This window comes from Ceratotherium simum, chromosome 14, assembly GCF_057802395.1.
Source record: "Ceratotherium simum simum isolate JZ-2026a chromosome 14, ASM5780239v1, whole genome shotgun sequence".
NCBI lineage: Eukaryota > Metazoa > Chordata > Mammalia > Perissodactyla > Rhinocerotidae > Ceratotherium > Ceratotherium simum.
This window is the reverse complement of record NC_141913.1, coordinates 17,741,778-17,755,946: the sequence shown is the minus strand read 5'-3', so window position 1 is coordinate 17,755,946 and position 14,169 is coordinate 17,741,778. Positions and strand designations below refer to the sequence as shown.

Sequence of the window (14,169 nt, the reverse complement as noted above, 5' to 3'; positions counted from 1 at the left end):
TCACATTAAATCGCTGTCATATTGAAATATTCAAGTTTTAAATTATTTTAAAGTAATCTAATCCAAACAATTTCTTCAAAGTAACAACTCCTACCTTAAGAAAAGGAACTAGGTGAGGTTGAGGTGAAGACTTGAGTTCAACATACAGTTGTCTAGTAAATTCTTCTGCTTCAATTTTTGCATCCTGAGGAATGCGAGAAAGAAGAACACTTTTAGGTCTACAAATATTTTAAAAGAGGAAACGTGCATAATTCATGATTGTAGACATAGCAAGCTTTGAACAGTGATAAAGTCCATCATTAAACAGGCGCATTTTTTTTCACGTCACTTGTGAAATGAATAAACAAACAATACAGATGTTTGTTCATACAGAATACAATGAAAGGATGATTTTTTTTAACATCCCAGTAAGTAAAGTGAGAGAACAGCTGGCTGGCTGAAAAAGGCTATAGATGGTGTAGTACTGTCTGTTAATTAAGAAGTGAAGACAGGCCAGCCCCGTGGCTTAGCGGTTAAGTGCACGCACTCCGCTACTGGCGGCCCGGGTTCGGATCCCAGGTGCGCACCGACGCACCGCTTCTCCCGCCATGCTGAGGCCGCATCCCACATACAGCAACTAGAAGGATGTGCAACTATTACATACAACTATCTACTGGGGTTTTGGGGGAAAAAAGAGGAGGATTGGCAATAGATGTTAGCTCAGAGCTGGTCTTTCTCAGCAAAAAGAGGAGGATTAGCATGGATGTTAGCTCAGGGCTGATCTTCCTCATAAAAAAAAAAAAAAAGGAAGTGAAGACACAGGAGTCCTAAACTTCTTAAGATAGGGAATAGGAGGTTATTTGGTTTGGGGGCCTTGGGGTTTTTTTTGTTTTGCTTTTCCAATTTTCAAATTACCTTAACCGAAGTAAGACTATATTTTTGGAACGCTATTGCAAGGCCATAATAACAGATATACTATTGTTCCAAACGACTCAGGAACTCTTCCATACATCCTTACACTCTTAAGCATTTCAGGAGTTTATGAGGTCTAAATTATTTTCACATTAATACTAATTTTTTTGGCCCTTTTCGCTGTGCTGAGATTTGCACTGAAGCAGCAGTGGGTCAAACTGCTGGCAAGAAAGGCAGTGGCAACAAATTGAAATCGTTGTCATCACACTCTACATCGCCGTGCACTTGTGGTAAAAGACAAAAAAGAGAGTCAGTTTCACATCAGAATGCCCTCAATGAAGCAGTAAAAATTAGTTTCACTAAATCTCAACCCTTCAGTAGACATCTTTTTAATATTATGTGTAACAAAATGGGAACCACACATAGAGCATTTCTGCTGCAGGCCAAAGTAAGAGGCTCAAGGAAAAGCACCTTGTGATTGAGTTGCTAGCTGATCTAGCTGCTTTTTTTCATTTATTGAAAAGAATATCAAACCAACTGTGGTTATTCAGACTTGAGTATTTGATAGACATTTTCTCTAAAAAAAACAAAAAAACAAAAATCCAAGCCTGTCTCTGTAAGGAAAACAACTGACGGTATTTGTTGGTAATGATAAAAATTAGAGCTCTCAAACTAAAATTAGAAAATTTGTAACCACAATCCTGAGCTTGATAGCTTACCAGTAATTAAAGAATTTTTTGATGACACTGTAGATGAGACTACAAGTATGCTTTTTTGATATCTTTTTTTTGTGTATGTGAGAAAGATGAGCCCTGAGCTAACATCAATGCCAATCCTCCTCTTTTTGCTGAGGAAGACCGGCCCTGAGCTAACATCTATTGCCAATCCTCCTCCTTTTTTTCCCTTTTTCTCCCCAAAGCTCCAGTAGATAGTTGTATGTCATAGTTGCACATCCTTCTAGTGGCTGTATGTGGGATGCTGCCTCAGCGTGGCCGGACAAGCCGTGCGTCGGTGAGCGCCTGGGATCCGAACCCGGGCCGCCAGTAGCAGAGCACACGCAGTTAACCGCTAAGCCCCGGGGCCGGCCCCTGATATCTTAAATAACAAATTCGTCAACATTTGGAAGATCTGTACCACTCAGTGAACCAGTATTTTCCAAATGACCAAATACATGCTGTTACCAAAATCATATATGGGTAAAAGATCCATTCAGAGTGCAAGATAAACCAGTGAACTCTAAAGAAAATCCACAATGATCTGGAGACAAGCTCTCTAAAATACTCACTTTTGGATTTACCTCTCTGCATGAGGGCAGATATTCTCCAAATACTTCGACCAAAATAACACATCACAAAACAGATTAAATGCAGAAGCAGATATGAGAATCTAGCTGTCTTTTATTAAGTCAGATGTTAAAGGGATTTGCAAAAACGTAAAGCAATGCCACTCTTCTCACTCAATTTTTTTGTTTTGGAAACTACAGTTTTCATCATTTACAGTAGTCCCCCCTTTATCCACAGTTTCGCTTTCTGTGGTTTCAGCTACCCACAATCAACCGTGGTCCCAAAATATTAAAGGGAAAATTCCAGAAATAAACAATTCACAAGTTTTAAATTGCATGCTGCTCTGGGTAGCCATGATGAAATCTCACACCATCCTGCTCTGTCCCACTTGGGACGTGAATCATCCCTTTGTCCAGCATATTCACGCTGCGTACGCTATCCGCCCCATTAGTCACTTAGTAGTTGACTGGGTTATCAGATAGACTGTCACAGTATCACAGTGCTTGTGTTCAAGTAACCCTTATTTTATTTAATAATGGTCCTAAAGCGCAAGAGCAGTGATGCTGGCAATTAGGATATGCCAAAGAGAAGCCGTAAAGTGCTTCCATTGAGTGAAAAGGTGTAAGTTTTCAACTTAATAAGGAAAGAAAAAAATTGTATGCTGAGGTTGCCAAGATTGACGGTAAGAATGAAATCTTCTGTCTGTAAAATAATGTAGAAGGAAAAAAAAATTCATGCTAGTTTTGTTGTTGTACCTCAAATATCTATGTATAGGAAAAAACAGTACATATACGGTTCAATAGTATCCGCAGTTTCAGGCATCCACTAGGAGTCTTAGAACATATCCCCCTCAGATAAGGGGGGACTACCATAAATATTATTTATATCAACATGTAAAGGCTTTATTGTTATTTTTAAATAAATTAATAAATAAAATTTTTATTTTAAATGTCAATTTTAATCCCAACTCCACAAAAACAAAATTTCTTTGGGAGTCCTCAATTTTTAACAATACAAAGGTATCCTAAGACCAAAATGTTTAAGAATTACTATTTGCTGTTAATTAGCTATTAGCTAATAGCTATTAAGCTAAACAGAGCTTAAGCTAGAAAGAATATTTCATTAATTCTTGACTGCTCCTAGCTGTCCACAAAATTCACACAAATTCTCTGTACTTAGAAATTTTTAAATGTTTTACTGGGGGGCCGGCCCCGTGGCGTAGCAGTTAAGTGCACATACTCCACTGCTGGCAGCCTGGGTTCAGATCCCTGGCGCACACCGATGCACTGCTTGTCAGGCCATACTGTGGTGGCATCCCATATAAAGTGGAGGAAGATGGGCACAGATTTTAGCCCAGGGCCAGTCTTCCTCAGCAAAAAAAAAGAGGAGGATTGGCATGGGTGTTAACTCAGGGCTGATCTTCCTCACAAAAATAAATAAATTAATTAAAATAAAATAAAATACAACCCATTTAAAAAAGTTTTATTGGATACACGTTTCTTTCCATCATGCCTCTATAGAGTATTCCATCTAAGAGAAACAAGCCACAAGATCCCCTTTCAAAACCAATATACTTTAAAAATGGAAGATCAAAAGCTCAATGTTTACTTTAAAAGAGAAACTCAAAAGTTATTTATATGACTTATAATTTTAAATATCTAAAATAGTTTTCCTGAATGGAAAACTAACCATTTCAAATATGCCCTATTTCTAACAAATTATAGGTAGCATAAAAAACAGTAGTAAAGAAGGTATTTTAATATTTATAAACTATGCTTGTTTTCCTGTACAATATTTGAAATATACTCATTTCCTGTTGGGAAAAAGTGACCATTTTTATATGAAAAATACCCCAAAATTCTAATTATATGGTCAGAAAAATCTGTAGATTTAGGTAGTTACAAAAATCCAAAATTACATGTTAAATCCTCATCATATTTCTTAAGCATATAATATGCAATATTTGCTAATCTCCACCTTCATCCACTTTAAGGTACATAAGCATTTTACCTGATAGAGGATATAAGAAACCAAGGATGTATAATTTGGTAGCTAAAAGACACAGCATCTTGGCCCTTAGGTAAACCTCAAAGATCATCACTTTCACTCTTCTCGTCTTAGAGAGAAGGAAACTAAGACCTAAGAAGGTTAACTTACTTCCACAGGTCCCAAAGTTTGTTGTTTGGACATAGAGAACTGAATTTCATTATTTGTTGACAGCCTGGCTTTCTGTCACTGGCAATTCTAATAACAACTTTTTATTTGACCAAATAGTCAACATTCTCTCCAAGGCCCATTTTGAGCTAAGGGAAGCAGGACTGGCATACAGAAAATAATACATAATAGATTTTCTTGTCTAAGATTTATAATAATTACAAAGCTTCCAGAAGTAAAAGCAAACTTTATTTAAAAATTGGTTTAAAATAAACATTATTTTAAAATATTTATTTCCCACTTAAAACATGTTCTATAGATTCTTACAGAACTTGCAAGTTACAGTACTAACTTACCAAAAGTTGTTCCACCAGCTTCTTCACATTCTGCCCCATTTCTGGGGACTGTGATCCACTACATGCCAGTTTTATTAACATTGCAAGGAAGTTCTTACATTTCTTCACATTTTCTAGCATCGTCTAAATACAGAAATAAAACAAACACAAGTGTTAGCTAGAAAACAGAATTCAAGAAATTTGTAAAGAGCTGTATTTATATAAGGTGTGAGAGCTTACCGGAGAAAGATCAGTCTGAGCAGCTGCTGAGTTCTCTGCTTTAAGATTGGGCTCCTTTGAGGGGGCGGGTGATGCTCCCAAACTTGAAGGCTTCAGGGTAGTTACAGTATTCAACGGCTTTACAGGGGTAACTGTGACAACGTTGGTTGGTGCAGCCACAGACTGAAATTAAAAGTAGTATACATTTAAATATGTATTACTATGATATATATCATAGTTGGTGCCTCACCTAACACTTATCAGACTACAAATGGCTCCTGACATCTTTGTTTTTATGTTATGCTCCTCTAGTCTAAGGCAATGTAACACAGTTGTAAGAGCTCTGGACTCAAGCAGATCTGGATTTCATTCTCACCTACCCATCTACTTTTCATTGACACCTACTGAGTGTTGACTTCAGGGAAGTTACTAAATCCTGCTAACCCTCTGATTCCTGTGTGTAAAAAACAAGGATAGCAATGATACCTACTAACCTAGGGTTGTTTGTGAAAAACAGTGCCGAGCACAGAATGTTCAAAAAATATTATTAACACTTCTCCAAAAAGGATTTGAAAAAACAAGTCTTTATATGAAAACATAATTTCCCATTCTGTAATTTTCTGCTTTTTCTTAAGTACAAAGCAAAGAGATCTACTGATTATCTTATATTCAGATAAACTGCTTTTATGTAGACTACTATAATAAGCATAATGAATTTTACAAAATGCGGTTATCTTATTTTCATGCTGAAAAGAATCTTGTTTGTTTCTTCCTCCCTCTACTGAAACAAGGTGTGATTATAGCACCACCTTCAGGATAAAAAGTTTAATACAAGAAATCACAAGTGGGTAGTAATTTAGACAACCATATTGAGATAAAGCAACAGTCTTTATCCAATCTTATTTTAAAGACAAACACAAAGTTACAGGACATGAGTAAAATTTGGGAGTGAGGGAGAGAACAGTATTTACAACTCACGCAGAAAACCGAACATTGCGCCATCATTTTAATTTAAATGCTTGTGTCTATAGGCATTACAACACAAAAAGTTCAGGTTGCTATCATCTTCAAGAAAATTTCCTTCTGTAACAGTCAAGACAGGTGAATTTGAACGTGCACCAAAATTTCCCACTTTAGAAAGACTGGACTATGTTAAACAAGAAAGTTTTGAAGGTAAAAATGGGAATGAAATGAAAAACACTGATCAATGATGAAGACTAGAACTAATAATGAAATGTTAAGCAAAAAAGGTAAAATAAAAAATTGCACCTAAATGACTACAATTTTATTAAATATAAACAGGTCTTAAAGGCAATAATGAAATGAAGTCTCCTCCCATTCCTACACTTAGTCCTGCTCTCCAAGGACAACTACTGTGCAGTTTCCTCTGAATCCTTTTGGAGATTTTCTAATAAACTTTTTTAGGCTTATGTACAGTAAACAAATACTCTTTATTCAGTGAGTCTATTTTATACTCAGCCATTAACTCTTTGTAGTACTATATTAAGAATCTGTAACCTGGAACTTTGGCTGGTGGTTTTGATTACCTTTCAGGACTCACAGAAAGAGTTCCTCAGGGAAGTATTGTCTCTCTCTCTTATGAAGCAAAAAATAAGGCCCAGTGAAATGTGAGCTCAGGAAAAGTATCCTATTTTTGGGAGTAGAGGGAGCATTTATGACATTTCTACTTTCCTTGTCAATATTTTATTCTGTCTCTAGTACAAAATCTGTCCTTCAAAACTCTAATATATCTACTATCTGTACCTTCGCAGATACATGCACCTTCCATGACAATTCCACCTCTTAAAAGGCATGGAGAGGTACATAACCCCGTCTTTATCTACGTAATCCCACTGTAGTAATGGATGGACCGTCTTAAACTCAATCACAACTCTGCCTTAGATTCAATATTCTAGACTAGCCAGTGGTACTTCCATGCTTTGCAAGGCTGCAATGGCACTGATTAGGCATGTCTGGGGGACAGAATAGAAAGAGCTGGGGTGTGTGTGAAATGTATCTGTGAAAATCAGTTATACATAGAGCCAGTAAAATGAGTTGTATGCATATTTAGCAAATTAAACTGTATTTCAAGGAGGGTCGTTTTCTTTTTCTTTTTTTTCCTTTTTGTGAGGAAGATTAGCCCTGAGCTAACATCTGTTGCCAGTCCTCCTCTTTTTGCTGAGGAAGATTGGCCCTCGGCTAACATCTGTGCCCATCTCCCTCTACTTTATATGTGGGACGCCTGCCACAGCATGGCTTGATAAGTGGTGCGTAGATCTGCCCCTGGGAGCCAAACCTGAGAACCCCAGGCCGCCCCAAGCAGAGCATGCGAACTTAACCACTATGCCACCGGGCCTGGAGGGTCACGTTCTATACCTGTCTCAAAGGGCAATCACTTTGGGTTTGTTCATATTTAATTAGAAACACTAATTCTACATCCAATCAACTGCCCATTAGATTCCAACCTTAACAATGGGCCAAGCTATACCTTCATCATCAAATATAACATAAAACTGAACAAAGATTTCAAACTAGTTCCTGTTATGTTTACTAGAAGAGACCATGTTGTACTTTCAAAATTTCTTAACACAAACATTTGCCTTTATAGTCAAATACAAAGAATTCTATCTTCTCTCATTTCCAAGTTCTAGCTCCTTATTTCCAAGAAATGCCTAAAACTGAGGATGCTCTACCCCTTAAAATGGACAGATATTATTAACATGATTGTTTGATAATTTCTACCGCCTTAGCCAATCACTGGGGAGCAAACCAGCTTAAAATGTGCATTGATCTAAATGAGGAAAAGTTATAAACAATCCACATGGAAATATCAATGGTAGTCATTTATATGGAAAAATAATCCAAGGAAAAGAACTAAGCAACCCAGTATACCATTTTAGAATAACTGTATGTACTAAATCTTTAAGAAATAGATACAATGAAAAAATTGATAGACTCAAAGTACTGCTAAAATGATTAAAACCCTTTCATAAAATAATATAATCGTATTGTAAATTCTTAAAACTTCAGGTTTTCCTGATGCCTCAACATCCCACAAACAGGCTGTGAGCACCCCGCCCAGGTGACCATCAGCACCAGTGTGATAAGGTTGGTCCCTGCCATAAATTCTCCTTCCTGCCCTCCCCTGACTACGACCTAGTGACATTCAAATACACCAATGAAATCCACTCACGCCTTCTGCTTGTGTATTCCACACTTACCCCCAATAAAGGCACTTGCCCCCAGGGTATCACTCTCTCTCTCAGCTCCCCATCTGTGTGATTGAGCCCATGCCCTGGGTGCTTCTCCCATATGGCCCCCTGCATAGCGTGCCACACTTCCCTCTTCTAGGATAGGTGAGTATAATAAATCTTTCACTTTCATACACCTCTCTGTGGTATTATTCTGTGTCCACATCTCACTGATCATCAAAAAACCCCATTTTAAGGAATATTTCTTACAATACAACAGTAGATATCAGTAGCCCTAAATTCCTACCCTTTGCCCCAATAATCTCCTTAGAATTTATCCTAAGGGGGAAAAAAAACAACTAGAGTTTGAGATAATCAGTACAGAGGTCATTAAGAACAGAGTTTCCAGAGTCAGACAGAAATCTTGGATCAAAATCCCCCTTTGCCACACATACCAGAAATCATGCAAGTCTTGACCTTTCAAAACTGACTTTCACACATATAAAATGGAGATAATACTTCCTTATAGTCACAAGAATGAAAATGAGAGGATAGATATAAAGTCCCTAAAAAGTATCAAGCACATTAAGTGCTCAATAAATGGTAGCCATTAATTAAAAAAAAAAAAAACTCTATTATTAAAATCATATTCACCGCTCATTATCACTGTTAGAGGAAAAGAATAGGAGCATTGTGGTTAAATAAGTTTTCAAACACCAGAGAAGGTTTGATCTACCAGAATGGGATTTCACATAACATGCTCTAAGAAGATGCACCCTCTCTACAGCAAAGGAAGTGTGACAGTGGTCCCATGACCATCAGGTCCACTGACTGTATCATATACAGCATGACCCAGAAGATGCCAGCCCAGAAAGTATTAGAACAGCCTGCAGAAGCCACAAGGGAAGTGCAAACTCAGAAGCAATACTCTATGAAGATGGAATTCCATCCCCCATTTTATAAGACTCAGTGTACTCACTGAAGCAAAAAATTCTATATGGTACTATGTCCCTAATAGGACAAATATACAAAGAATAAAGGAATCAAGGAGTAAAGGGATAAATGAATCCACTTACCGTGACTCCCAAAGACCTACTGGCAGACTCTGTGCTTCCTGCTTCTGCCTACAGGGGGCACACTTTCACCAAAGGACATAGCAAGAGTCCCTATGAACTAGACGCTATGGCTGCCTCCTGGGTACTTCAAGTTCCTTGTGTCCAGGGACCAGCAGGAAAGAGAAGAGTCATTACCAAGACAGAGGTAATTGACTTGACATCTGGAAAGGTAGGCTGCTATAACAAAATACAGGCCAAGAGGAGTATATATGATGAATCCAGGTGATCCACTTAAGTGTCTCTTGGTATTTCCTCGCCCAACTGTGATGATAAATGGACAAGTATAGCAACTCTTGCCTCAAAAGGGCATGGTGATTAGGACCTCAGATCCCTCAGGGATGAAGGTCTGGTCATAATGCCAGTTAAGCTACCAAGACCAGGAGAGTTGGTAGTTGAGGGTGAGAAGAATCTAGAATGGATCGTGAAGGAGGAAGATGATGAGTATCAGCTGCAGCAGTGGAGACTGTAGTTCATCCTACTAACCTCTTCTTCTGTTTCCCCAAGGAGGAAACCCACCGGAATCTCAGAACAGCTGGCCTCCAACACGTATGAGGAAGTAGATCCCAATGATACAAGGAGGAGACTGTGATATACCAATACAAGGAGAGATCTGTGTTGTCCTAACTGTTGGCAATACTCTTAGATAGGCTTCAGTTGTCAGTTCCTTCAGGGTTTTCTCAGCCGCAGAGAATTACCTTGCCCAAGAGCACAGCTCTCCCCGGAGAGTCCACATCCAATGCCTGATCACAGAGGGGGAATTAAGGCCCAATTGACCATGTTGGCACACAGTGGGACAACTCTGACAGACCATATTTGTTCTAAAGTTCTCCACCAGGTCAGCTGAGGCTTTATTGGGCCTACATCTAGTGCTAACTCTTACTTACTCTCCTTCCCTTCTACAGGTATTGAACCCTAATAAATGTCCCATACACCAAAATTCTGTCCCAGCCCCTGCTTCTAGACATTGCAACACCTGGCTATTTGTATTAATTTAATACATGTAAGTAAAACTGATATCCCAAGAATATACACCATGTTTATCTGTTTCCCATACCTCCAACAGTTCCCAGTTTGATAAGTGTCATCATATATCACTGAATTGCTCTCTTCAGTGTCACAGTCAGCAACTTATACATTTGGCAGGAAATAGCTAAATAATAGACAGATGAGAGAATAAAACCAGTGCACACATGGCCACAAGTCAGTCACAACTTACTTGTACTGAGGAAGGCTTCGGAACAGTGGTTACCACAGTAGTTGCTATTTGTGCCACTTTTTTAACAGGTGCCACTGCCACTTTCTTGATTAACTGTGAACTGGAATTCTGGGGTGGGGGAAGATAATACAGAGTCATCAATGTTAGTAATTTAAAATCAATCAGTACTATGGCAAACATTAAAACACTTTACTATAGCAAACTTCTTTGCTATAACTGGCTTTATAATCTTATGGATTTTATATACATTCTCTACTACTATGAACTTAACTGGTCAATTGGCCAGTTGACATCATTTCATATTCCTAAGGAGGCAACTGACTTAAAAAATAAATATCACAATATTTCAGCATTAAAATCTTGAACTTTACTTTTTGGCTTATACAGAAAACATACAGATTCTTATTTAATATCTAATTATAAACAAAAATCTGCTAACCTATCTTCTCAACCCATAGCAGTTAAAGCAAACTAGACAGGGAAGGAGGAGCTATCATTGACAGATACAGTATTAGAGAGAATGACTGCTTGAGAACCTAGAATCAAATTAGGAGAGCACGAAACAGAAGGGAAAGGGGGAGTTCTGGCAGAGATGGTATTACCACAGAATACAATGCAATCTTTCATTAGGATGAGCCTGACTCAAGAAAATCATCAGCATTTTCTGTTTTTGTTTTTGTTTTTTTTTAATATTTTTATTTATTTTATTTTTTTTTCTTTTGTGAGGGAGATCAGCCCTGAGCTAACATCCGTGCTAATCCTCCTCTTTTTGCTGAGGAAGACCGGCCCTGAGCTAACATCTATTGCCAGTCCTCCTCCTTTTTTTGCCCCCATTTTCTCCCCAAAGCCCCAGTAGATAGTTGTATGTCATAGTTGCACATCCTTCTAGTTGCTGTATGTGGGACGAGGCCTCAGCATGGCCGGAGAAGCGGTGCGTTGATGCGCGCCCGGGATCCAAACCCGGGCCACCAGTAGCGGAGCACACGCACTTAACCACTAAGCCACTGGGCAGGCCCAGCATTTTCTGTTTAACCAAAGAAAGATGCCCATAAAAATATTTTTTTAACTCTGGCATAGAAGATAAGCTTCACTTACCTAAAAAGATTATCATGTATATAAAATAAATCATATTCTAATAATGCCAAATTAATGAAATATTACAGATTTCTGAATTTCTTAAAGGTAATTCCTGTAAGATATGAATAAAAATAAATACTATAAACGGTAGTCTTAATATTTTACACAAATTAAAATCGAAGCAGAATGGTTTCCTTTCCATTTGGAGATGCCAACAGCCCTTTGAACATTCCCTTGAGGACTACAAAACCTTTGAGTATGAAGACTGAATTTTTATTATTTCAGCAATTACCAAATGACAAAACCAAACATCTTGATTAAATTAACATATTCAAAAAGAAAGTAGCGTGATTCAAAAAGTTGAGCAGAATCATCTGTCCAATTATTTTTACTGGAAAATATACACATTTATATGAAGATAATAGCTGGAAAACTAAGAAAGATGAAAAAAAACTTGAAGGTATATTACCGGCATGGTACAGATTTTGACTGTCTGAGTATTCGCTGGTACAGGTGGCCTTGAAGTTATGTTACTTGTGGTCTCGGCTCTTGTTACAGCTTGCTGGGGAGATACCAACATCAACTGACCACTGTTACTTTTGATCAAAACTGTTCCTATAGTTAAAAGAAAAAAAAAGTGACCTTAGCTAATAAGCGTAGCATAATCATCATATATTTTCTTCTCCCATTTCTTTCAACACTGTAAAATGCTCTGAATAAGTGATTAGTACATACCAAATTCCATGTCTACTAATTATCATATATAACACGGGAAAAATGTTTTCATTCAAAGCTATTTAAAATACTTAAAGTCTAAGCATATGGCCACGATACTTCTAAAGAAGGCAAAACACTTTTCATGACATCAAACTATTCATAAAGCTACAATAAGTAAGATAGTATAATGGTAAGGGCACAAGACTGTACAAGCTTACCAATAGAATAGAATAGAAGAGAATAGAGAACCCCAAAATAGACTCATGCAGATATGTCATATTAAATTTTCCTAAGAGGGCCGGCCCCGTGGCTTAGGGGTTAAGTGCGCGCGCTCCACTGCTGGCGGCCCGGGTTCGGATCCCGGGCGCGCACCGATGCACCGCTTCTCCGGCCATGCTGAGGCCGTGTCCCACATGCAGCAACTAGAAGGATGTGCAGCTATGACATACAACTATCTACTGGGGCTTTGGGGTGAAAAAAATAAATAAATAAAATCTTTAAAAAAAAAAAAAAATTTTCCTAAGAGCCACTGCAGATCAGTGAGGAAATGAGAGACTATTCAATAAATATGGCTGGGCAAACAAGTTATCTATATGGAAAAGATGAAAAATTTCACACCATAAACTAAAACCATTAAGTATACAAGCATAAAAAGCAAAAGCTTTTCAAGTCTTAGACAATGCAGAAAATTATCTTTCTGAACTGGGATAGGGAAGAATTTCTTAAGTAGTATTTGATACATTCAACCTCATTAAAAGAACTTTCGTTGAGCAAAAGAAATGACCAGGTAAAAAGACAAACCACAAAACAGAAGATAATTTTAGTTCACATATATTCAAAGGACAAATACCCAAAATGCACAAAAGAAACACAGATGCCAATGACAGGTAAAGGTAAATAAAGGCCACAGTGAGCTATCACTTTCTATCTACCTAGACAGGCAAAGATTAAGAAGTCCGATGACAATATTGTTAGAGAGACATGTAGCAACAGGAACTCTTAACATTTTGATGGTGATAGTATAATTTGGTACAACTGCTTTGTTCAACTTTATATGAATACGCCAAACTGATTTCTATTTGCATACCCTCTAACCCAGTATTTCTATCTAAAGACATGCTTGTCCATGTCAGTAGGAGGCACAAACAAGAATATTCATAGCTGGAGTTCCACTTCCAGAATGGCAGTATGAAGAGCTCAACAAACCCATTTCCCAGCCAACAAGCAGAACTGGTAAAAATTATTTTTAAAAACAACCATTTAAAGTCTTTGGAAATTGCCCTAAGGCATACAGAAAATGACTACGTAATTATTAAAGATGATCTACTAAACTCAGTAAGAACAGCAAGAATCTGTGGCATCTGAACCACGATCCACTCCCTTCCTCTCCCTTGGCTCAGAATGACAGAAACTCCACTCCAGGCAGTGTGGCCAATGCAGGGCCTCTCCCTCTCCCAAGCTCCCACCTGAAGGCTATGGTATCATCCTGGGAGGAGCAGGCCACCAGCATTTCTCATCTCTCCCACCCCAAGCTACATACTGCAGAGGACAAATCTGTGACAAGTGTGTCCAACAGGTTCCAGCCTTCTTTCACCCATCCCCACTCATAAATGGGAAGACTCTACCTCAGGGATGACAGAATGAGAATACCTGGCCCAAAATCACTCTCACCCCAGTTCTTTCATGGGGTGGAGGTTCCATGCTGGGAGAGGTAAGCAGAGAAGACCAGAGGCTACCATCCATGCCCAGTACCCTGCTCCTAAAGCAGGGTTATCACTCAGAGAGAAGCATGTGACAATGCTGGTCCCTGCTCCAAATATCTCCCTAGAGAAACTGACTTTATTTCAAACAGAGTCTGGAGAAGCTCACAGCTAAGAGCACTCTCAAACACAATGGAACAATTAGAAGAAAGCTGGTAGCTTCATGACAGATATAAGCTAAGCCATAGGCCTAGCTCTAGTTTACCAGTGA

At 38.3% G+C, this 14,169-nt stretch overlaps 1 protein-coding gene across 3 annotated transcripts in view; it reads right to left on the bottom strand.

Annotated features, from left to right (window-relative positions):
* Positions 1–14,169, bottom strand: part of TAF4B (TATA-box binding protein associated factor 4b) — a 124,462-nt gene that overhangs the window by 96,168 nt on the left and 14,125 nt on the right. For all 3 annotated transcript variants that reach the window (XM_004420981.3, XM_087439091.1, XM_087439090.1), the window contains exons 2-6: positions 11,951–12,096; positions 10,405–10,512; positions 4,904–5,065; positions 4,685–4,807; positions 95–184 (exon numbers count right to left, since the gene is read on the bottom strand). In XM_004420981.3, the coding sequence (XP_004421038.1) occupies positions 95–184; positions 4,685–4,807; positions 4,904–5,065; positions 10,405–10,512; positions 11,951–12,096 (629 nt within the window). The remainder of the gene's footprint in view (positions 1–94; positions 185–4,684; positions 4,808–4,903; positions 5,066–10,404; positions 10,513–11,950; positions 12,097–14,169) is intronic.